Source organism: Melanotaenia boesemani, chromosome 16 (assembly GCF_017639745.1).
Source record: "Melanotaenia boesemani isolate fMelBoe1 chromosome 16, fMelBoe1.pri, whole genome shotgun sequence".
NCBI lineage: Eukaryota > Metazoa > Chordata > Actinopteri > Atheriniformes > Melanotaeniidae > Melanotaenia > Melanotaenia boesemani.
Window position 1 is genome coordinate 2880633 of NC_055697.1, and position 23111 is coordinate 2903743.

The 23111-nt window shown below is 44.0% G+C and overlaps 1 protein-coding gene across 3 annotated transcripts in view; it reads left to right on the forward strand.

Annotated features, from left to right (window-relative positions):
• birc6 (baculoviral IAP repeat containing 6) overlaps nt 1-23111 on the forward strand; it is a 128664-nt gene that overhangs the window by 46344 nt on the left and 59209 nt on the right. For all 3 annotated transcript variants that reach the window (XM_042010087.1, XM_042010089.1, XM_042010088.1), the window contains exons 38-59: nt 217-350; nt 2811-2964; nt 3050-3166; nt 3273-3433; nt 4541-4667; nt 4742-4852; nt 4978-5236; nt 5320-5891; nt 5988-6163; nt 6253-6349; nt 10261-10455; nt 10541-10741; nt 10845-11124; nt 11202-11458; nt 13789-13897; nt 14145-14375; nt 14455-15319; nt 17706-17849; nt 18594-18723; nt 20557-20688; nt 21430-21591; nt 21685-21858. In XM_042010087.1, coding sequence (XP_041866021.1) covers nt 217-350; nt 2811-2964; nt 3050-3166; nt 3273-3433; nt 4541-4667; nt 4742-4852; nt 4978-5236; nt 5320-5891; nt 5988-6163; nt 6253-6349; nt 10261-10455; nt 10541-10741; nt 10845-11124; nt 11202-11458; nt 13789-13897; nt 14145-14375; nt 14455-15319; nt 17706-17849; nt 18594-18723; nt 20557-20688; nt 21430-21591; nt 21685-21858 — 4788 coding nt within the window. The remainder of the gene's footprint in view (nt 1-216; nt 351-2810; nt 2965-3049; nt 3167-3272; nt 3434-4540; nt 4668-4741; nt 4853-4977; nt 5237-5319; nt 5892-5987; nt 6164-6252; nt 6350-10260; nt 10456-10540; nt 10742-10844; nt 11125-11201; nt 11459-13788; nt 13898-14144; nt 14376-14454; nt 15320-17705; nt 17850-18593; nt 18724-20556; nt 20689-21429; nt 21592-21684; nt 21859-23111) is intronic.

A 23111-nucleotide genomic window follows, 5' to 3' on the forward strand; every position in this document is an offset into this window, starting at 1 on the left:
ATATTCTTGTCATTGTTTGGTTTCATCTGCTGGTACCTGATTCTGCAGTATGTTAGTGTGAAATGTGTCTGAGTGGGAGGTTCACTGGTTCATAAAACAGGTCCAGTTCTGGCTGGACTGGGAGTAAAATCCCCAGGAAGATCCTGCAGTTTTTCTTGCTTGTATATTTTCTGAAGTGTTGCTCGGCGATATTAAAGCTGTTTTCATTATCCGAAGGTGCTCCACCTCTGTCATCTTTGGAAAAAGATAAAGACATAGACTTTGACTTGCTACAAGACCTGATGGATGTTGATATTGATCCTTTAGATATTGATTTGGAAAAAGATCCTCTCGCTGCCAAAGTTTTTAAGGTATGTTGATATTTTTCTTTCAGTCTCTGATATGATTAATGTGATGATTATCTAAATGAAGTTTCACCTACAGCAGAATACTCAGTCAATTTATTGTGTTTACAAATCAGTAATTATCAGACTTGAGATAAAAGGTTCATGAAATGCTTATTTCTGAAATAAATAGTAACATTTCCTAAATATTCCCTTTTATTGCATATAAAAAACATTTAAAATGGAAATATAATGTATATGAAGATTTAACAAATATAAAAAATATAATAAAAAAAACCAAATAATATTTATTTTTAACTAATTCATTAATATAATTATTTATATTTACTATTATTTATGTTTTATATTTATATTATTTTATGTATTGACATTTGTTTTATTTTACTCCAGTCTTTTTTTTTTTTGTAACATTTTCCTTTTCTCCATATGTGTTTTGTTTTTATTAGGGGTGGGACTTTATCATGTTCATTATGATTACTTGGTTAAAAAAAAATTACTTGTTAAAGAAATTATCGCATTTAATCAGAGTTTGTGTTTCAAACAATGCGGAACATTTGTCACGGTTTCTGGGTACACCGAATACAATGATGCACAGCTCGGCTAACTAATTGTTACACACTAAGCTTGCCGCTTATATTTAGCCAGTTTTCAGACCTCTCTAGCGACTAGTGACACATCTAGCCACTTTTTCTGGTGTTCAGAGAACAGCTGGAGCTGCTAGTTAAAGGACTTAAAATGGCACTAACTTTAGGTTTGTTCAGTTTTGGTCAGGGGTATTTTCTATTTCTTTTTCTAATGTTTAGAATAGTCGAGTTTCACCCCTAATTTTTTATAGAATTGTAAATAAAGGTAGGCATTAATATGTTAACCACTGTTCTTCATTAGTTTTATAATCTGTGTTTAATGTGGTCGATAAGTGTAGAAAGTTGGTGTGATTGATCTTTATGTAGGAGTATTTCTGACTGCCTTTGAAACTGATGAGTTATCCTTTTCAGTTCTTTTGATTAGCGTTCCAGGATAATCCTGTCGTCAACAATCCAGTAGCGTTCCAAGATCATCCCATCACTACCAATCTAGTAGCATTCCAAGATAATCCTATCGCTACCAATCTAGTAGCATTCCAAGATAATCCCATCGCTACCAATCTAGTAGCATTCCAAGATAATCCCAATCGCCACCAATCCAGTAGCGTTCCAAGATAATACCATCGCTACCAATCTAGTAGTGTTCAAAGATAATCTCGATGCTACCAATCCAGTGGCGTTTCAAGATAATCCTGTCGCTACCAATCTAGTAGCATTCCAGGATAGTCCCCTCTTTCCCAATCCAGTAGCGTTCCAGGATAATCCCTTCATTACCAATCCATTAGTGTTTCAAGATAATCCCAGCGCTACCAATCCAGTAGCATTCCAGGATAATCCCGTCGCTACCAATCTAGTAGCGTTCAAAGATAATCCTGTTGCTACCAATCCAGTAGCGTTTCAAGATAATCCTGTCGCTACCAATCTAGTAGCGTTCCAGGATAGTCCCCTCGTTCCCAATCCAGTAGTGTTCCAGGATAATCCCGTCATTACCAAACCAGTAGCTTTCCAAGATAATCCCATCGCCACCAATCTAGTAGCATTCCAAGATAATCCCATCGCCACCAATCTAGTAGCATTCCAAGATAATCCCATCGCTACCAATCTAGTAGCATTCCAAGATAATCCCGTTGCTACCAATCTAGTAGAGTTTCAAGATAATCCTGTCACTACCAATCCAGTAGGGTTCCAAGATAATCTAGTCGCTACCAATCTAGTAGCATTCCAGGATAGTCCCCTCGTTCCCAATCCAGTAGCGTTCCAAGATAATCCCGTCATTACCAATCCAGTAGCTTTTCAAGATAATCCCATCGCTACCAATCCAGTAGCATTCCAGGATAATCCCGTCGCTACCAGTCTAGTAGCATTCCAAGATAATCCCATCGCTACAAATCTAGTAGCGTTCAAAGATAATCCCGTTGCTACCAATCTAGTAGAGTTTCAAGATAATCCTGTCGCTACCAATCAAGTAGCGTTCCAGGATAGTCCCCTCGTTCCCAATCCGGTAACGTTCCAGAATAATCCCGTCATTACCAATCAAGTAGCGTTCCAAGATAATCCCATTGCTACCAATCCAGTAGCTGCTGTGGGAGACGGATGTAAAAGGCTGTTTTTCCTCAGTGGTTATGGATAAAATATTTTGATTAAAAAGATAAAATTCCTCATGTCATTGGTGCGTACGCTGATGTCTGAATAAAGTTGACTATGTATAGGGATTAATGCTCTGTATTGCACTGGAGGTTGGCAGAAAATAAGCTTGATGTGAGATATGTGAACAGGGTAACGCAACCTATCTGCAGCCTTTGACTTGGATTTGATGATAAATGTGAGAATGTTCCTTTTCTGTCCTAATGTTTGTCATCCTCTCTGTCTCGTCTTCATGCAGCCTATAAGCAGCACCTGGTACGACTACTGGGGGGCTGACTATGGCACATATGGGTACAACCCTTACATCGGAGGGGTTGGTATTCCAGTATCCAAACCTCCGGCTGCAGCTGAGAAGCCCAGCTCACAGGGTCTGTCTGTCTCCGTGTCACAGGGTGAGCAGAGGCTGAATCTCGTCATGATTGGCTCTTCAGCTCATCTTTAAATGTTTGTCCATCTGACCTACGATGTGTTTCACAGCGCTGGACGCCCGCCTCGAAGTGGGCCTGGAGCAGCAGGCTGAGCTGATGCTCAAAATGATGTCAACCCTGCAGGCCGACTCCATCCTGCAGGCTCTCACTTCAAGCTCATCCGCAGGTGAGCAGTTGTTCTTCTCCACGAGAAACCACGGCTCTTTATATTCGAGAAAAGTTCTTTTTTTCCCCCAGTTTTAATTATGTTTTGCTTCCTGTCTTTTCTCCAGTGAGTCAGCCCTCTGGTGGGACTGATGACTCCCTGCTTCGAGCTCTCCACGGTGGAGGCTCTCCTCCAGGCAGCAGCCTCATCGTCCAGCCCTCATCCATTCCCATTCTGAGCGCCTGCTTCAACAAGCTCTTCTCCATGCTGCAGGTCCACCACGTTCAGGTAACAACCTTCAACCACTGCAAGCTCACATTCTCTCAGATTTCACTTTCTAATATCATGACCGAAATCACCGTCTTTGTCTTTATCGTCGTCTGCTTTATGAAATAATATTTACCATATTTATTAATCCCGTGTTATTTACACAGCTGGGCGGTGCTGACAGAAAATCTGAGAGAAACTTTGGTGGTGTTTCTTTTGTGCCTTAAGCTTCATCTCTTACCATGATCCTTATAATAATAATATAGTGGGAGTGGTAGCCTGTGGTGGTCTTTGGTCTGGAGAACCCAGGTTCCAGTCCCCAGAGTGCCAGCAGAGGTGAACCACTGTGGGCCCTTGAGCAAGGCCCTTAACTAGGGCTGGGCGATTAATCGATAAAATCGATAAATCGAATTTTCCATTTCTGGAGATTAATTTTTTTGAAAATCGGGATTTTTTTCCATAGTTAGTTAGCAGCAGACTTAGCCCTCCCTCCACACCAGAACGGTGTTTGTCTGACAGATTTTCAGTAAAGTGACCTTTTACTCACTCCTGGGATTTAGCTGTACGTATAACTGCAGTGAGAAATGCTGCTCTCTATGAGATGCATAAATCAACTTAACCCACAAACACTAGTTAAGAGACAACCTTCATCAGGGGAATTATTTCTGCAGTGGATCCTGTATGATAAGGATCCAGATGGAAAGAGATCACGGATGCATTGTGTCGCATATTTCAATGTAAGATATGAAGTCGTTTATATGGTGGAAGAGCTATGACATTATATGCTTTATTTTTGCTAGCATTCATCTATATAAACAAATGAATGTTTTTAATAAGTTTATTTATGTTTTGTAAAAGAAAAGGAAAAAAAATCGATTAAAATCGGAAATCGGATTTAGTTATAAAAAATCGGAGATTTTATTTTTAGGCCATATCGCCCAGCCCTACCCTTAACCCCCCACAATTTCTCCCCAGGTGCTGAAACATAAAAGGAAAAAAATAGTTTATAATAGTTGTGGGCCGTCCTCCGGCTACTGTCACTGAATCTTTCTAGTACATCTGCTAATAGAAATGAAGTGAGAACGAGAACCCAACAGAGAGTAAAATGAAGCTTTTCCTTGTTCTCAGCTGGAGTCCCTGCTGCAGCTGTGGTTGACCCTCAGTCTCAACACGTGTTCGAGTGGCAGCGAAGAGAGCGGCTCAGACATTTTCATGTTCAATGCCAGCAGAGTTCCCACCATCCCACTCAATCAAGGTACGGATGCTGATTCTGACGTCTGACATTGTTGCTTCCGGTGTACTGATTCCTGCCTCCATCTGTGTGCGTAGCATCCATCAGCAGTTTCCTCACGGTGCTGGCGTGGTACCCCAACACTTCCCTGAGAACGTGGTGTCTGGTGCTGCACTCCCTCACACTCATGACCAACATGCCGGCCTGCGGTCAGTACCTCTCCTCAGTGTGGTTTCATATAAACCCAGAACCTGATCTCACTCTGTAGCTGATGTGAGACATCTAGTTTCCTGGAGTTGGACGATTCATGTGAAACCTGTTCTTGAACCTCCAGCATCCAACAACGGGATGAGCTCTCAGGAAAGCACAGCACAGCAGATGGTGTCCGACCCCACCCTGGTCCACGTTCTGGTGCGGTTCCTGTCTGGCAGCAGCACTAACGGGACGAGCCAGCACAGCTCTCAGGTGGGACCCACAGCCACCCAGGCCATGCACGAGTTTCTGAGCCGCCTGCAGGTCCACCTGTCCTCCACCTGCCCGCAGATGTTCAGCGAGTTCTTGCTCAAACTCATGCACATCCTGTCCACAGAGAGGTGAGTTTGAATTCGCAGGTATATCCAGATGTTTTTGATGTCCGGATCAGGGTGTGGAACTAATCCTGATCTTGACTGTTCAGGGGTCCGTTTCAGTCAGGCCAGGGCCCACTGGACGCCCAGGTGAAGCTGCTGGAGTTCACTCTAGAGCAGAACTTTGAGGTGGTGTCAGTGGCCACCATCTCCTCCGTAATTGAGTCCATTACCTTCCTGGTTCACCACTACATCACCTGCTCAGATAAGGTGGTCTCCCGCAGCGGCTCGGACAGCTCGGTGGGTGCCCGGGCTTGTTTCGGGGGTCTCTTCGCCAACATCATCCGGCCAGGTGACGCCAAGGCGGTGTGTGGGGAAACGTCACGTGATCAGCTGATGTTCAACCTCCTGAAGCTGGTCAACGTGCTGGTGCAGCTGCCTCTGTCCGGAGACCGGGAATTCAGCGGGCGGATGCCGCCGGTTGGCAGCGGGGCGGCGGACAGCAGCGTGTCAGACGAAGAAAAGGTCTGCGGCAGCAAAGAGAGCGTGGCCGGCGGATCCTCAACCACTCAGGGTCCTCCTGCAGGCGTGGCTGACCTGGTTCTGGCTAATCAGCAGATTATGAGCCAGATCCTGTCAGCCCTGGGCCAGTGCAACAGCAGCGCTATGGCTATGATCATCGGTAAGACTGAAGTTATATGGAGAAAGAAAGTATCTGTATCGTATCGTATAAATGGATGCATCTGCAAGCTGACATGATGCTGTTTGTGTTCTCCAGGAGCCAGCGGCCTCCACCTCACCAAACATGAGAACTTTCACGGTGGCCTGGATGCCATCTCTGTGGGTGACGGCCTCTTTACCATCCTCACTACTCTGAGTAAGAGGGCCACCTCTGTCCAGGTCATGCTGCAGCCCATCCTCACATACATGGCCTGTGGATACATGGGCAGACAGGTGAGCATCCACCTACTGCTATTTGGACTTTGAAAAGATAATTACTGAAATTCATTTATTGATTTATTTACTGACTCTCTGTGTTGTAGGGGTCTCTCTCCACTTGTCAGCTGTCTGAGCCTCTTCTGTGGTTCATCCTCCGGGTGTTGGACACTAGCGAGGCTCTGAAGGCTTTCCATGATATGGGTGGGTGTACACATAACATGGTGGGGTTGTTATCAGTGTATTATACACTGCATGGCTCTGATCTGATGAAACTTTCTTTGACCCTTCATAAAAAGCAGCTCCAGATTTTTTCACGTTCGTTCTTTTAAAATGGTGCATAGGTTGTTGAAACAGCTCTAACAGGTACGTCATGTCGTCTCGCTTGTGTCTCACAGTGATATAGGACCACCTCACCGCCTTCTCTTAAACTTGACACCTTTAATGTTTGGACAACATTTTACAGTGAAAATGGGTTTTTAGTGACATTTAGGCCGGTTGCTGCGCTGTGTAGAACGTGTTATGTTACGCTGTCAGACCAAACTGAGTCGGACATGATTACAAAATAGAAATAAATAAAAATATTAGTCATTTATCCAAACTATTGTGGAATTATCTTTACTGTAGCATTAAAAGCTGCTGGTTATCCTACAGGTGGTGAAACTGATGTATTTCTTCCTTTCTCTGCAACCTTTTACAGGCGTATTGGAGGGGACACTCAGGCTACCGCCGTAGCGTCCTACTCAGACTGCCTCTATAGCCCGTAGTGTCCCACTCAGGCTACCGCCATAGCGTCCCACTCAGACTACCATAGCGTCCCACTCAGACTACCATAGCGTCCCACTCAGACTACCATAGCGTCCCACTCAGACTACCATAGCGTCCCACTCAGACTACCATAGCGTTCCACTCAGGCGGTCGTAGCGTTCCACTCAGGCAGTCGTAGCGTTCCACTCAGACCGACTCTTCTGCAGCCCTCACAGAATCAAAACAAAGCAACACAAGTAGAAACATGCGGAAGAGTTGGAACGTTGTTCCTTCCGTGCGTATGTTGTGCTGATATAATTCATACATGTTTTTTAGAAAGTGACCATTTTGAGGGATCTTTACGTTTGATTAATCGATTAATTGTCAAATAATAATGGCATCCATATTCACTCTGCCCAAACATCATTACATTTGTTGTTGTAAACAAATAGGCCACCAATTTACTCCACTAACATCCATACAGTCACACAAGTTAATTTAAATAAATAAATAAATAAGACTAAAATCTTTGTAAATCAAGTTAAACTTTTCGGTTAATTTAAGCAAAATTCCAGTGTTTACCTGTCGAGGAGAAACTTTGCCAGCTCAGACTTCTCCACCTTTCAAAAGATTCTCCAGTATTGATCCTCGTTTTATTCCGTTTTTGGTGGTTTGCTTTTTTAGCAGGATGCCGAGGCTTTTTAGGTTTTTCTGAAACAATTTCTGGTCTGCTTCTTTTACTCGCTTCCATTCCTGCAGGCTGCTGCTCTTTTGCCGACATAAAATACCAAACGCTGCCTTGTTGTTGTTAGGGAACTGTGGGGAGTCGCATATGATTGGATAAGGAACCAGGAAGTAGGAAAGAGCAACACGGTGCTCCCAAGTTACTCCGGCACGGAACTCTTATTTTGAAGGAGACAAACTTGACAAAGACATTGTTGATGTAGGACACAAATCGTTTATAGGGAAGCTTCCTTTTATCCCTTGCAACAGATGAGAACATTTTTAATTATTTTTACAGAAAAAAATCCTAATTATTCAGCCTTTAAGGAGCTCTGGGTGGACCTCTTCCACCCCCGGGGCCTTGCCACTGAGCAGGGCTCCAGACTAACTTTTTCCCCATCACCCCCCACAGGACATGGTATTACTGGTCCATGTAGTTCCTGGTAATAAACAGCTTCAGGGACTGATGCTCCTCCAGACACTGTTCCCACTCCTCAGTAAGAACAGCAACTATTGGCAGTCCTAGAAATCACTAATTAGCATTATCAGCCTGGTACATATAGTTGTAATGGATGCTGCCATAAAGAGGGATGTAGAGGGAAAGGCAGAAATTTATAAAAAGACAACCTAAAAATGTTTAGAACAGCAAAAACAAATAAGTGTATTTTGTTTTTTAATTAGGAGTCACAACACGTAATTTTTAAATATTCTGTCCACACTCTTCATTAATAGACGTTACTGTGACGGTAAACCAGCAGGATCCTCCAGCAGCAGCTTTGTACGTTTCATTTCCAGCCTGGTCATGAAACAGAGGTGAACGTCGTCTGAATGCAGCTGCTGCTGCTGCAAGAAGACCAAGCCTCGTATGAGAGGGTCTGCACAGCACCGCTCCTCGTTGGGAAGATAAACTCCCTTCATTCATCTCAGTCTTGTTGTAGAAAAAAAATACCAAGAGTCTGGAATGAGTAAAAGTATAAAAAGGTTTATTACAGGAAAAGTATTGAATACAGAATTACTTGCAAGTAATGAGAGTGGTCGTCCCGACTCGCGTGAAGTCGAGAGAGACTCTAGGGAGGCAAGAGGAAAAAAAATAGATATACATTTCTGTAGAAAGAATCCTCCTTCCTGAAGACCTTGGGTGGACACACAACTCCAGGAGCTGGCGTCAAAACAACCTCACATAGTTGTGTCTCCACCAGAACCAGTCTGACTAAGGGTCTGGGGCAGGACCAGGACCTTTTCACACATAAGCCAATCACAGAGGTTGTCACACACACATTGGCTGTTGTCTTCTTCGTTGGTGTTCGTCTCCTTTTTTCATATTTAAATTAGTTTGAGTCGGAAAACCAGCAGCTAATCTGCGCGTTACTGTGAACTACTGGGCGGAAGAGGGGAGCAGAAGTTTGTTAGCGAGAAAATAAATTAAATTTCAACTACTACAAGAAAAAGACCAGCAAATGTTTTGGTCGCAGTTGCTCAAGTAGATGAAAAATTCACTCGCACTGTCTCACATTTTAGTCACAGAATGCGACCATTTGGTCGCAGTCCGGAGCCCTGCACTGACGAGCTTTTTAATCACCTCAGCCCCAGAGATGGGCGAGTCAACACCAGGGTCCCCAGACTCTGCTTCCTCATCAGAACACGTGTTGGTGGGATTGAGAAGGTTTTCAAAGAATTCCACTAACTTGATGCATTCGGTGCGACGTGTTTCTTTACGGTGATAAAGTTCTGTATGTTTTGTTGTTTCTCTTTCAATTTTGAATACCTGTTTATTCATACTAAACATGTCACCATTCTTCAAGCAGAAACATTTATAAACCATAATAAAAGCAGTAGCAACCAGTGTGCAGCCGTTTGGATAGTGGACATGAACACCGACAGAGGGGCTGCTAGCTGAATCCTCCTACTGGAAAGGGCATTCTGAACATAGTAGCGTGTTGTATGAACCATTATAAAGCGATAGCAGCCTGTGTGCCACTGTTCTGACTGTGGACACGACCACTCTGAGAGTGTTTGCAAACACTGCAACCATCCTTGGCAGCGCTTACAACCACAGTCACCAAAGATCACGGAATCACTCCAAGCTAGTGTAGCAATGTTAGCTTGATTCAGCGGGCAAGTTTACAGGAGGACACAGAGCAGAGCCTGAGAGCTGATTGGTTGACACGGAGGTTAGAAACGCCCAGCTCATCAGCATACACTCGAGGGAATAACACGTGAGGAAAAGTAAAAATGTGGAGGAGTGAGGCAAAGTAAATGTGTGCATTAGGAAAAGTGGAAATGTAGGAAGGTACAAATAAATGCATAAATAAATAAAGGAGGAAAAAAAATTAATGGGTGAAGAATTTTAAAAAAATGGACATAGGGAAAAAAAGGAATGTAAAAATAAAAAAACAAGTGTAAAAATAACAAATTTCTGTGGAAACAAATGAAAATATGGGAATAAAAATAAAGTTGGCAAAATAAAATACATGAATAATAGATAAACTAATAAACATTTTAAAAAAAGACACATTTAATTTTTTATTTATTTTTTATTATGATGGTATTGGCCCTCCATCAAGGTGGCGGCTCAGGGAAGAGTAAATTTTAACCTTAAAGGTTAAAAGGTTTTAGCTCAGATCCATGAATGTTTCATTTTTCAGGTGGTGTCCAGTTGATCTGTAACAACATGGTGACCAGTACCAGAGCCATCGTGAACACCGCACGCAGTATGGTGTCCACCATCATGAAATTTCTGGATTCGGGTCCTGGAAAGGCTTCAGACAGCAACCTTAGAGCCAGAGTGATGACTTCAGAGCCAGACAACGCTGAGGGACTCCACAATTTTGCTCCTTTAGGTGATCTTTTTTTTCCTCCACAATTAGTTTACTAGCAGATCTTCATCTCTCTTCTAATCTGAAACTTTTTTTTTTTCATTCTCAGGTACCATCACGTCTAGCAGCCCCACAGCACAGCCAGCAGAAGTCCTCCTTCAGGCAACTCCACCCCACCGTCGGGCACGCTCAGCAGCCTGGTCCTACATCTTCCTGCCCGAGGAGGCCTGGTGTGACCTCACCATCCACCTTCCAGCTGCGGTGCTGCTGAAAGAGCTTCACATCCAGCCACACCTCGCTTCTCTAGCCAGTGAGCATCACCCTCTTCAGTCATAACAAGACCTTTGATAGTTGGAAAGCTTGTTCATCTTACTTTGTCTGCTTCTCTGTGTGCCCTTCCTTCCACCAACCAGCCTGCCCTTCCTCCGTCTCGGTGGAGATCAGTGCAGACGGTGTCAACATGTTGCCGCTCTCCACACCGGTCATTACTAGTGGGTTAACATACATTAAGATCCAGCTGGTGAAAGCAGAGGTTGCGTCCGCCGTTTGCCTGAGACTGCACCGGCCTCGCGATGCCAGCACCTTGGGCCTGTCTCAGATAAAACTCCTGGGTCTCACAGCGTTTGGTAACACCTCCTCTGCAACCGTAAACAACCCCTTCCTGCCGTCTGAGGACCAAGTCTCTAAAACCAGGTACTGATGATGCGCTCAGGATGGAAATTAGCAACAGACATGGGCAGTGTTGTGACCTTCTGCTTCTCCACATGCAGCATCGGGTGGCTCCGTCTTCTCCACCATTGCCTGACCCATGTCACTGACCTGGAGGCCATGATGGCCAGCGCCGCAGCACCCACGGCCAACCTGCTGCAGACGTGCGCGGCTCTGCTCATGTCTCCGTACTGCGGCATGCATTCGCCCAACATCGAGGCTGTGCTGGTGAAAATAGGCCTGCAGTCTACGAGGATCGGACTGAAGCTCATCGACATTCTGCTGAGAAACTGTGCTGCCTCTGGCACCGACCCCGCCAGTGAGTCACACAGCTGCAGCTCAGATTTCATTACAGCCATGACATCCACGTCCTTAAAAGGAATATGGAAATATCCACATTTACTGCCCTAAAAGGCTCTTAAAGTAGATTAATACAGGTTGAAAGACGCTGATCGGCTCATATTTCACCTGCTGTTTTCTGCCTGTAAGTAATAAGTATTTTAGTGGCCTCGGCTTTCCATCTTCTCTTACTTTTCAGGCATACTTTTATTTTGGGGGTCTACTTTAATAAAATATGTTAATGGTTAAAATCGTGATGCTTGCAAAGCTTAGAAAACTAACAGGGTTTAAATGACCTTTGGATCACCTCCAGTGAGCAATAAATCCACAAAAAATTATACCAGTGCAGTTCTATTATTGTTCACTTGGACCGTGACATTTTATCTTTACATGTAATATCCCCACCTTACTGAAACTGAGTCTAAACCAGGAGTCACCATCTCCAGACTACCATCCTACAGGTTCTAGATGTTTCCCTGCTGCAATACACCTGATTCAAATGAAAAGGTTCTCCAACAGGTTGATGTCCACCTTTGCACCAGCCTGTTACTGACCCAGTCGTTTAAGTCAGGTGTATTGCATCAGAGAAACATCTAAAACCTGGAGGAGATTTTGGGGTGATCCGGATCACCACCTGGATTCAAGATTGTTCTTTTGAAGGACCCTTTACAATGGGGAGATATGGATAAGTTTGCCATTAGAGCATCTAAATCAAAAATAATCTTTGGCTAAATAAAATAAGAAATAAAAAAAAAAAAATTTAAAATGTATTGATGGAGATCTGCGTTCTCAGTGCTTCCAGTTTCCATCCAGGTCTTTAGAGGCCCAGCACCCGTGTGAGTGTTTGTGTTGGAATATTGATTCCTCACCATGATGATACAAGTAGTTGTGGTTCCATAAATTCATGGTTCTGCAGTTCTGCCATGTGTGAGCTTTAATATTATCTTAGATCAACCCTAGTGGAGCTCAACAGACTCGGGAACAAGGCCAGAAACATTCTTCAGAGCTCTCAGAGACAAGGCTTCATTTCTTCATCTGTCCCTAAAAACTCTTTCTCACCTAAGCCTCCTCTCTCCATCCAGTCATTTTGTTCTCCTGGTTTTGGAGCAGAACTTTCTGTTCATAGGGCTCTGAGAAGAATTGTGTGATTGGTCAGACATTTGAGGTGGGCGTGGTTAAAACCTAAAATTGGAAAGTGGTTACTTCCGCGTTTCTGCTGATGCGAGATTGAACGGATCTTTTTAATGAACAGCTGATGGAGGTGGTGAGAAAGTAAGAAAATTAATACGTGTGGAATTTAAATAAACGAACACCACCACGTGCACAACCCTGCCCTACCTCGGACCAGGTTTCATGTCAAGCATGAAATAACCGGGTCATTGCACATGACATCACAAGACACAGAGTAAAAGCAAAAAAAAAAAAAGATAAAATGAACAATGAAAGGCAAAAATAACACATTAAAATACAGACATATTGATAGGCTTTTTACAGGAGTCTACAGTCTGTGGAGCTCCCATGTAATCAAGCTCCCATCTAACCGGGCTCTCAGGTTATCGGGCTCTCAGGTTATCGGGCTCTCAGGTAATCGGGCTCTCAGGTAATCGGGCTCCCATGTAATCGGGCTCTCAGGTAATCGGGCTCCCATGTAATTGGGCTCTCAGGTAATCGGGCTCTTAGGTAATTGGGAAGTGCGTTCCACCGCCGTGGAGCAGTTTTCCTCCACCTAATGCTGAGCTAAGAGTTGTTGATGGTCCTTGGTGGTGATTTTTAGATGGCAGATGCGTGACGTTTCTCTTCATTGTGTTGAGCGGGCTAGATGTGTCTGTGGCGTGTTACTGTCACCTACTGTTTGATATTATCTGGGTCTTGTGTCTGCATGTCCATGAGCAGAAACACGAAGTAAAGCTGATGATGTTTGTGTATCAGGTAATGTGGAGGAGCTCTGTGTTTAAAGTTGCAGTGATGGGACAAATGGCAAAGATGTGCCGACTTCAGGAGGACTGGCTGAATTTGTGGCCCTAGTTGCTATGGTAACTTAGAAAAGAGACGGTCTGGTGGATTTTAATGAATGTGTCATGTTGTTGCAGTAAAAACTTTTCAGTTTACGACTTACTCCTTCTGATTCACTTCGTTATTGATAGTTTTAAAATTAGTGATCATATTTGCTGTCATCAAACCCTTTAAAAACAACTGGACCAGAATGTAGTGGCATCATGAACCAGGTCTCAAACCTTCGTACAGCCAAAGAAATCTCTTTAATGTAGAAAAAGATGCTCATTGTCAAACACTTTGTTTGTATCCTGACAGACTTGAACAGTCCTCTGCTGTTTGGGCGGCTGAACGGCCTCTCCTCGGACTCCACCATCGACATTCTGTATCAGCTGGGAACTACACAGGACCCTGGAACCAAAGACAGGTACTGAAGGGAATCGCTCTGTAATCTTGACTCAAACTGTCCATGTAGCTTCCCTAAAAACAGCCAAGGAGAAGCTGAAGGTGTTGTTCCAGACGGACACGTGTTGGTAGTAAAAAGCGTCCTTACTCTCTCCTTGTGGTTTTTACTGTCTTCTCATCATGCTTGTTGAATATAAATTCTGCAGGAGTCAGACTGTCTAGACTTTCTGATGATTTATTTATCGAAACCTTGAATCTGAACTCTCCAGGATCCAGGCTCTTCTGCAGTGGGTCCACGATTCTTCTCGGGTGGCAGCCCATAAAATGAGCGGTCCGTTGGGATACACTGGTGCTGGCTCTTCCTCGGCTTCTTCCAGGGAGTATGGCCTCCTCATGCCGTCTCCGTCCCACCTGCACTGTGTGGCAGCCATCCTGTGGCACAGCTACGAGCTGCCGGTGGACTACGACCTCCCCGCGCTGCTAAACAGAGAGCTCTTTGAGTCAGTCACTGTCTTATCACAGCAGGTTTACACACACGCTTCTTGTTTTTCCTGACTCTACTTCCTGTTGTCCCTCCAGGCTGCTGTATAACTGGTCCATGTCTCTACCTTGTAACATCGTGCTGAAGAAAGCCGTGGACAGCCTGCTGTGCTCCATGTGTCACATCCACCCAAGCTACTTCTCCCTGCTCATGTCCTGGATGGGGATTGTCTCAGTGCCCAGCGCCAATCACTCTCAGGCTCAGCAGCGCCGCCTCGCCATGACGGACGATGGAAAAAAGCAGCATGACGCCAATGCTAACGCTGCAGGTCTGACAGATGACTCCAAACACGCCAGGCCTCCCGTTAATTTGTCAGAGTCCCAGTTAACCACGCTGGCAGCCGCCTCCCAGTCTCCAGGAGCAATAGAGCAGCTGCTGGACTCGGGCCTGCCTTCTCTGCTGGTTCGCAGCCTGGCTCAGTTCTGCGTGGGCCTCCTGGTTAGTGCCGACCTCCCCCTGCCCACTGCTCAGGCTGACAGACGACACCACCATCACCACTACTACTCGCCCTCATCCTCGCACGGCCGGCCACCGCTGGCCGCAGAGCTAGCCGCTCCAGTGCTGCGCTTCCTCACAGAGGTAGGCAACAGTCACGCCATGAAGGACTGGCTCGGCGGACCAGAGGTCAACCCGCTGTGGACTGCACTGCTCTTCCTGCTGTGCCACTCCAGTGCCAGCGCCGGTTCTGGTACCAATATCGGCTGCCAGCCTCTGAACACCGGATCTGCAGCGGGCCCCCCTCCAGCTCAGCCTCTGCACTCAGGGTCACGGTTTTCCCTGTCGACTTCCGGGCAGACGGGAGGTCTCACCACCCAACAGAGGACGGCTCTGGAGAACGCCACCGTGGCCTTCTTCCTGCAGTGCATCTCCTGTCATCCCAACAACCAGCGGCTCATGGCTCAGGTCTGCTCTCTGCTTCCACATCAGATTTTGTGATTTAATAAATGAAAAATCGGTTTATGTTTGTAAACCTAAACAGCCGTGATATCTGCAGCACGAGGTACCAGGAGTATCATCGCTTAGTAGATGTTACCAGTGTTGTTTTTGGCAGCATCTCAGTTTTAGTCGTCATGACGAAAATGCTTATTAGTTTTAGTCACGGTTTAGTCATGTCTAAGTTTGATAGTTTTAGTCCAGTGTTAGTCGATGAAAACTCAAAACGGTTTTAGTCTAGTTTTAGTCAAATAAAGTGTTTTTAACAAATTAATTTAGGTCAATAGTACGTATTAAAAAGTGGAATCAAGGTTGACAGGTTATAACAAGTAATTGATAAAACAAGTTAACCTTAATGCTTTTACATAATAACCAGATCCTTTACCAGACTGAAAGCTTTAGCCGAGACTTTCCCATCAACAGGGATGAAATGCTGCCGTGTTACTTAACTGCTGTTGGTCAGAAACCTTTTATTTCTATATTTCACCTTTTTCCATGAATTGATGCCCAATTCATCATACAAACATGTCACAAGAAAATAGCAGATCTATAATTTCAACATATAGCAACACATTGTGATGGTTATTTTCATCAATAATTCATTCATTCATTCATTATCTTGACCGCTTGTTCCATTACGGGTCGCGGGTGAACTGGAGCCTATCCCAACATTTTAGCAGGTGAGAGGCAGGGTTCACCATGGACAGGTCACCAGTCTGTCGCAGGGCCAGCACAGATAGACAAACAACCATTCACACCCACACTCTCTCCTAGGGAGAATTTAGAATAACCAATTAACCTATCATTGGTCTTTGGACGGTGGGAGGAAGCCGGAGAACCTGGAGAGAACCCACGCATACACGGGGAGAACATGCAAACTCCACACAGAAAGGCCACCACCCCCCAGGTTCAAACCTCCCCCCAGCTGAGGCTCGAACCGGCGACTTTCTTGCTGTGAGGCTGCGGTGCTAACCACCACACCACCGGGCAGCTCATCAATAATTACAAAATTAAAAGGAATGCTTTTAGACTTAGAAGGTTTCTAAGCCAACAACAAATACTGTAATCAATTACTCCAAAAAGCAAAGAGCAACAACATCCTGACTTTGATAACTGTGGCTTTATTTCTGAGAAAGTGTAATACTCCACCCTGAACATACACATGTCCAAAATATGAGCAAAGGGTGAGGAACACATGCTTAACTGGACCTGGTCTGCCAGTGGAATTATGATGGATTATAGTTAAAATATGTCCATATGTTTCATCACTTCCACCAAACCCCTTCGTCGACGCTGCGTCATGATTTATCTGTGTGTTATGGGATGTGTCACAATAGACTATATTGTTATTATGGCTCACAATAGACAGAAATGTCTGCGTTTTTAATGTCAGACAATCAGCCCTTGAACATTTTTGTCTCGTCAACGAAATCTCACAAACGCCTCGTCATGTTTTCGTCATCAGAGAGCCATTTTTAGCTCGTCACCGTCTCGTTATCGTCATGAAAAAAAGGTTCGTCAACAAAATAAATTCTGGATGGAACTAACTTTTGTGAATAAATTCAGGTATAGTTTTAACTTCTGAACTGTTTCTGGTTGTATAGATAACCCCATTAGTTATAGCTGAAAAGAAGTCCTGAACACCTCCGTGTTTCTTTGCTCTGCAGAATTATTCATACCCATGGCTCATTTGGACTTACAGTAAATGTTTATTTGACCAACATGTTTTTTCTGACCGGTAAGGATATCAGTATCAAAATATACCACAATGTGCCTTCAAATAGATTTTTTTTTTAAATAAGGCACAAGAAAGCCTGCTTGGCCTCCACAAAGTCTGATCTAGGTCTTCTCTTTTATGTTTAGAAACAAAAATGGAGGTTTTTGGCCACAATGGTGCAGCTTTTATTTGGCTTAAAGAGGAAGTTTATAACCCCATTAACACCACCTCCATGGATGAGCATGGTGGTGGGAGCATCATGCTTTGGCGGTGGTTTAAGCAACTTAATGACTACATCAAGGCACGTCAGAACTCTGGACATTTCAACATGGAAATAACTCAAAACACAGAAATGTTAGAAAAGATTAACCAACAGAAAAATGAAGGTCTGGGATCAGTCCAGACAATCTGTGGAGGAGCGATATCACATCATTTTCAGGCCACATTTACTAGGGGTATGACTCATTTTAAGTTTAACTGTGTGATTCATTTTTGCTTCCAGTTAGTAATTTCTAGTTTCTAAAAGCTGTAAACCAGTTGATGGAAGCATTTTTGTCTGATTTTCATGGTGGCTTGAAGTTGTCAAGTCTCATTAAATCCCCTCTGTATTGATTCTGAGATGTTTCCCTCTGGCGGCAGGTTCTCTGTGAGCTCTTCCAGTCTGCTCCTCAGCGAGGCAACGTACCCATCTCTGGAAACATCTCAGGCTTCATCCGAAGACTTTTTCTGCAGCTCATGCTGGAAGATGAGAAGGTCACGGTCTTCCTGCAGTCCCCCTGTCCGGTTAGTAACTCTTATTAACTCTGCGAAACCAGCTCATTGTGGCTCAGTGTTAAAATTAGTATGACTTCACTCTGCAGCCAGTTTCACTGTCAGCTCAGTGTTGAACAGATGGTGCTCCAGGCTGCAGGGCTGGAGGCTGGCGAGTACTAAGCTACTGAAAAATGCCATTCACTGGTTGACCACAAGGAGGCAGTGCAGCAGTATGAAACTGCAGCCACTTTCCATCACAGTAACCACCTCAAACAAATTCATGTCAGGTATTTTGTGTCCCCTGTGCCATCATAATACTTTATATTTTACATGCCATGATCGGCTGTTAGAAAAGACCTTTTAGGAGTGTGTGTGTGTGTGATTAGATGTGTGGCAAAGATAGATTTAATGACCCAAAGCAATCAGTTCACCATCCTGCCAGTCTCATTCCTGAGGAAGAAACAGTCGAAACAGTCCGGACTGTAAATTTAATCATCTGCCCTTCAACTGAGCCTGCTAGGTACATTATATATTCATGGGCTTTTCTCCACAGCAGAACTCGGAGTGTTCACAGATGGACAACAGTCGGATGAATGTTCAAACATTCAGATCATTTATTTATTCACCGCTGCTTCTGCTGTGCTGCTTTCACCACATTATGAAATGTCAGAAAAGATAAAAATAAATCCAGCCAAAGAAATGTTTTTTCAAATGATTTTATTAGTTAGTGTTTCAAATTTTTATAATATGACTAAACTTTTTCTCTCTTCTCAGCTCTACAAAGGACGCATCAACGCCACCAGTCACATGATCCAGCATCCCATGTATGGTGCAGGCCACAAGTACCGCACCCTCCACCTTCCCATCTCCACCTCGCTGGCTGAAGTCCTAGATCGTGTGTCTGGTACGTCGTCACCTTCATTCAACCTGTGCAAGAAAAAGTTTTTCATTTCCTGGTCACAGATCACTGATTTGTGGGAACGGGATACTTAAGTCGTGGTCACAGAAGGCCAAGTGTCAAAAGATTGTTTCTAACCAACATTCAGAGACTCTATCTGGTAAATCCACAATGATCCATGATAACATCATTATTTATCACATTTCACCATAAAAACATCACCATCACTACTATGTTGCTAAGAGACCTCTATTTAGACCTGGACATGATGATGAAGCCACTTCCTGTCAGACTTTCCACCAATCAGAGAGTTTAGATTGACGGTAACGTCCAATCAGGAGCAGCCAAAGATCAACCAGTGAGCAGAAAGTTCTGTGTGTGTGTGAAAAGAAGAAAAATAATGCTCCTCTATGGCTGGAATAAAGCCAAGAAGACGTTTCTGATGCACGGTGGCGCCACAAAGCAGCTGAGCTGGAGTTGGTTTAGTGAGGATAGCAGGTAAATAGTAGCAGGAATAACTGGAAATGAGGAAAAAGTGGAAACATGGAAATAGTTTCTGTTGTGTGTTTGTTTCAATAACAATATTTTTTCTCCTGAAAGCCAAGACTTGAGAGAACGATGAGATGAGAAAAGGTTTGGTCACTGTTGATCTGTGTGTTATTTCTACAAAGTTCTGTTAGTAATAAATTCTGCTTTCTTCTTCTGGTCGGCCTTTATGCTGCTACATCTATTCATACATTCATTTTACATCATTTTACCTCCCAATCTGACAGCTGCTACACACTGGTTTAGATTAAAAAAAAAAAAGCTTTTCGTTTTATTATTTTATTTTTTGTGTTTGCTCAAGTACACAGTTTTTATGAACTCCTTTATTTTATTTTACTTTATTTTATCATTTTCCTGAATTATCTGTATTTTTACTCTTTTTTTTTTTTTTTTTTTCTTTCTTTCTTTATTCGCTCTAATCAGCTCTTATTGTTTGAGTTTATTTCATCTTGTTTTTACTGTTTAACTCCAGTGTTTCCTCCTGCGGGTCCTCCACACCAGTAGCTCTACCTGCTCTGTTTGCCGGGTTGTTGCCATGGTGATAGCCCTTGTCTGGGTGCCAGCCCTGCAGCTGTGGTGTGGACCCTGACCTGGGAGGTTCCCGTGGTGGCGTCCCCTGTGGTCATGGGTGGGCTGGCTTCCTCAGGATCCTGTTTCCTCACAGCAGCGTCGGCCCAGTGTTTTCATTTTATTGATGTTTTATACTTGCAGTCAGTTCAGAGACCGTAACGAGGGATGGAGTTCATGATGGTACAGAATGTGGAATGGGCGGGTGGGGAGAGGGTACATGCGCTTTGTGTGTGTGTGTGTGTGAAAGAGACTACTATGAGGTGTGTTTAATTTCCTGTTATGCACTCTGGTGTGTGAAGGCTGTAAATTTAGTTTTTATTATGTAAATCACTATGTGTTGCTTTGTGCATGAAAAGGGCTCTATAAATAAAATGTGACGTGATTGGGGTTAGAAGCAGCTCTGAGTCTCAGCGGTGTCTTGACGGAGGACAGAGAAGTGGACGCTTTTCCATCAAGGTCAGCTGTGCAGCGCTGATGCTGCGAGCTTGTAGCGAGCCTTGTGTGTGATGAATAGCTCACCTCCTGGGACCTTGATGGAGAACCTGATACACTGCTGCTGCTAAGGGGTCGTATGTCCGAGAGCACCGTTCACTCCCTGCACCACTAATGTTCTACACATTGTTTAAACATTTCTTTGCTGTGGCGGTACTCTTTTTACCAACAAATAGCGAAACAGCACGGCAGGTTGTGTTGCTGATGCGTCTCTGTGACTCGTGTTTCCAGACACTCCCAGCATCACAGCCAAGCTGATAAACGAGCAGAAGGAGGACAAGGAGAAGAAGAACCACGAGGAGAAGGAGAAGATGAAGGCTGACAATGGTTTCCAGGACAACTACAGTGTCGTTGTGGCCTCAGGTACTTGGATGTGTTAAACACACAAATGATGTGCTGATAGCGGATGTAAAACATACTAACGGCGGTAAAAAGCAGCAGCGGGAGCAGGAGGTTTCCTGCTAGCACACAGTCCATCCTGAAAGTTTTCCACCGTGTTGGCTCGTCCTGACGGAGGCCAGGATTCCAGCCCAGCCACCAGCTTGTTCATGAATGATGCTGGAACCTGGAACCATCCACATGCATATCCATCTATTCTTTATTCTTTAGTCCATTTTAAAAAGCCTTTTAGATTATTTTATTTTAGATTTTATTTTTTAACTTATAACTTTTCAGTAACATTTTTTAATTTAGTTGTCTTAATTTTTCTCTTTTCTTTTATTATATATCTTTTGTTTTTATTTTATATTCTTTCTTTTTTATATATTTTTGTATTTTTTTAACTCAGTTTTATTTTAGATTAATTTGATGTTTTTGTCCTATATTTCTAAATAATTTATTTTGTATCTTTTTTGGTCTTGTAACTTTTATCTTTCTTATTATCTTTTTGTCTTATTTTAGTTTTATTCATTGAAGAAACTCAGTAATGAAGGCTTCTTAAAACGTAATTATTTTGGTCTTTCATGATCAGCTTTTATTTTGGTGAACATGTAGTTTATATTTCCAGTATTTAATAGTCAAAGTGGGTGTTTTTCTGTACTAAATGTATTATTGGTGGGTCATTCCGGCTCCCAGCTCTTCCATGATGTCTGTTTCTACCATCAGGTTTAAAGTCCCAGTCCAAGCGGGCTCTGTCAACCCCTCCTCGGCCTCCATCACGGAGGGGTCGCGTCATGAGCGACAAGCTGACCGCTTCGTCTGGCGTGGACCCCTCAGCGAAAACCATCAGTGTCCCCGTCTTCCATCTTTACCACAAGCTTATTCCTGGTACGGCGTCCCCACACTGCTCACACAGGTGTTAGAATTTGAGCAGCCAGACCTCATCGCTGAGTTTTTACCGTGTCCCACCCTTCCTTCCAGGTCAGCCGCTCCCGCCTGAGATGACCCTGGCTCAGCTGCTGACACTCCTGTACGACCGCAAGCTGCCGCAGGGCTACCAGTCCATCAACCTGACAGTCAAACTGGGCTCCAAGGTCATCTCTGACCCGGGCCTTTCAAAGACCGACTCTTTCAAGAGGCTGCGCACGGAGAAAGGTACCTCAGCTCTGACAGACCTTATCCCAGGTTGCTCTTATCGATTATTTATTAGGGATTTTGGAGCCTTTATTGAACAGTGGAAGAGAGAGATGTGGAGAACAGGGTGGAGATGTGGCATGGCAGCGCAGATGTCAGCCCCATGCAGGAGACACTGGCTCAGTTTATTGACTATTCAACATGTTTCTTCCACTTTCACACTCATTTATTACAAGTGAAGCAAGATAAAGATGCAGAAAACACTCAGGGGTGATTCACCCATCCTTCATGTCTGACCCGGTGAGCATCAGGAGGTCCTGCTGCATTCACTGAACCCCTCTAGTGGAAAAATCCTAACCGTGTTTAGTTCTGAGGCTTTTTGTTTAGGCACATTAAACAATTCAATTCAGCTTTATTTATACATCTCCAATTCACTACTAAGTCATCTAAAGGAACTTTTACCCACACGGTCCAGTTCATGAGCCATCATAGGACGTCCCCCAGCAGAGAGGAGCCCAGTGCACCATGGGACGCACCCCATTAGAGAGGAGCCCAGTGCATCATGGGACGTCCTCTAGCAGAGAGGAGCCCAGTGAACTGGAGTTTGTTTTGTTCCGGTAGACGTAAATACGTCACGTTCCCCCCGTCCAGTCAGAACCCTTCCCAGCCCCCAGATCTAAAGCAGAATTAAATAAAGACGATTAAACGTGTTTTCCATGTAAAACTAAATTCAGAATTAGTGTTTCCATGTAAACACAGAGGAGAATACTTTAATTCCAGATTATTTCATTCTGAATTAAAAAACCTCTTGTAACCGTGGCCTCGGTGTCAGGTTACCTTAAAGATGGCCCGCTATGTCTCGTGTGAATTTAGGAGGTTTTGGGTCGATGCTGAATTTGGTGTAGTGTTCTGTACATTCACCTCAGACGTGTCCGGCAGGTGGACGGACATCTTCTTTGTGTAAATGTGTTGGTTTAGTCCAAAAGGACACGGTGTTCACGTCAGCTGGGCTGGAAGTAGTCTGTCACTCCACGTTTAACAGTTTGTTTTTATGAGATTCTGCAGATCTCCACAAAGACTTTATCTTGGATAAAACTCATAATGTGGATAAATATTGTCATCAGCTGCTGGCTTTTATTTGCTTCTATCCTAAACAAGCCATGTTTTGGACCACTTTGAAGAATCTAGAGGTGCTTGCTCTCTTCCAACATGCTGATTGGATGGAGTTGTACTTTAGTGAGGCCTCAGCTCTCATCACCTGGGCTGAAAAGGAA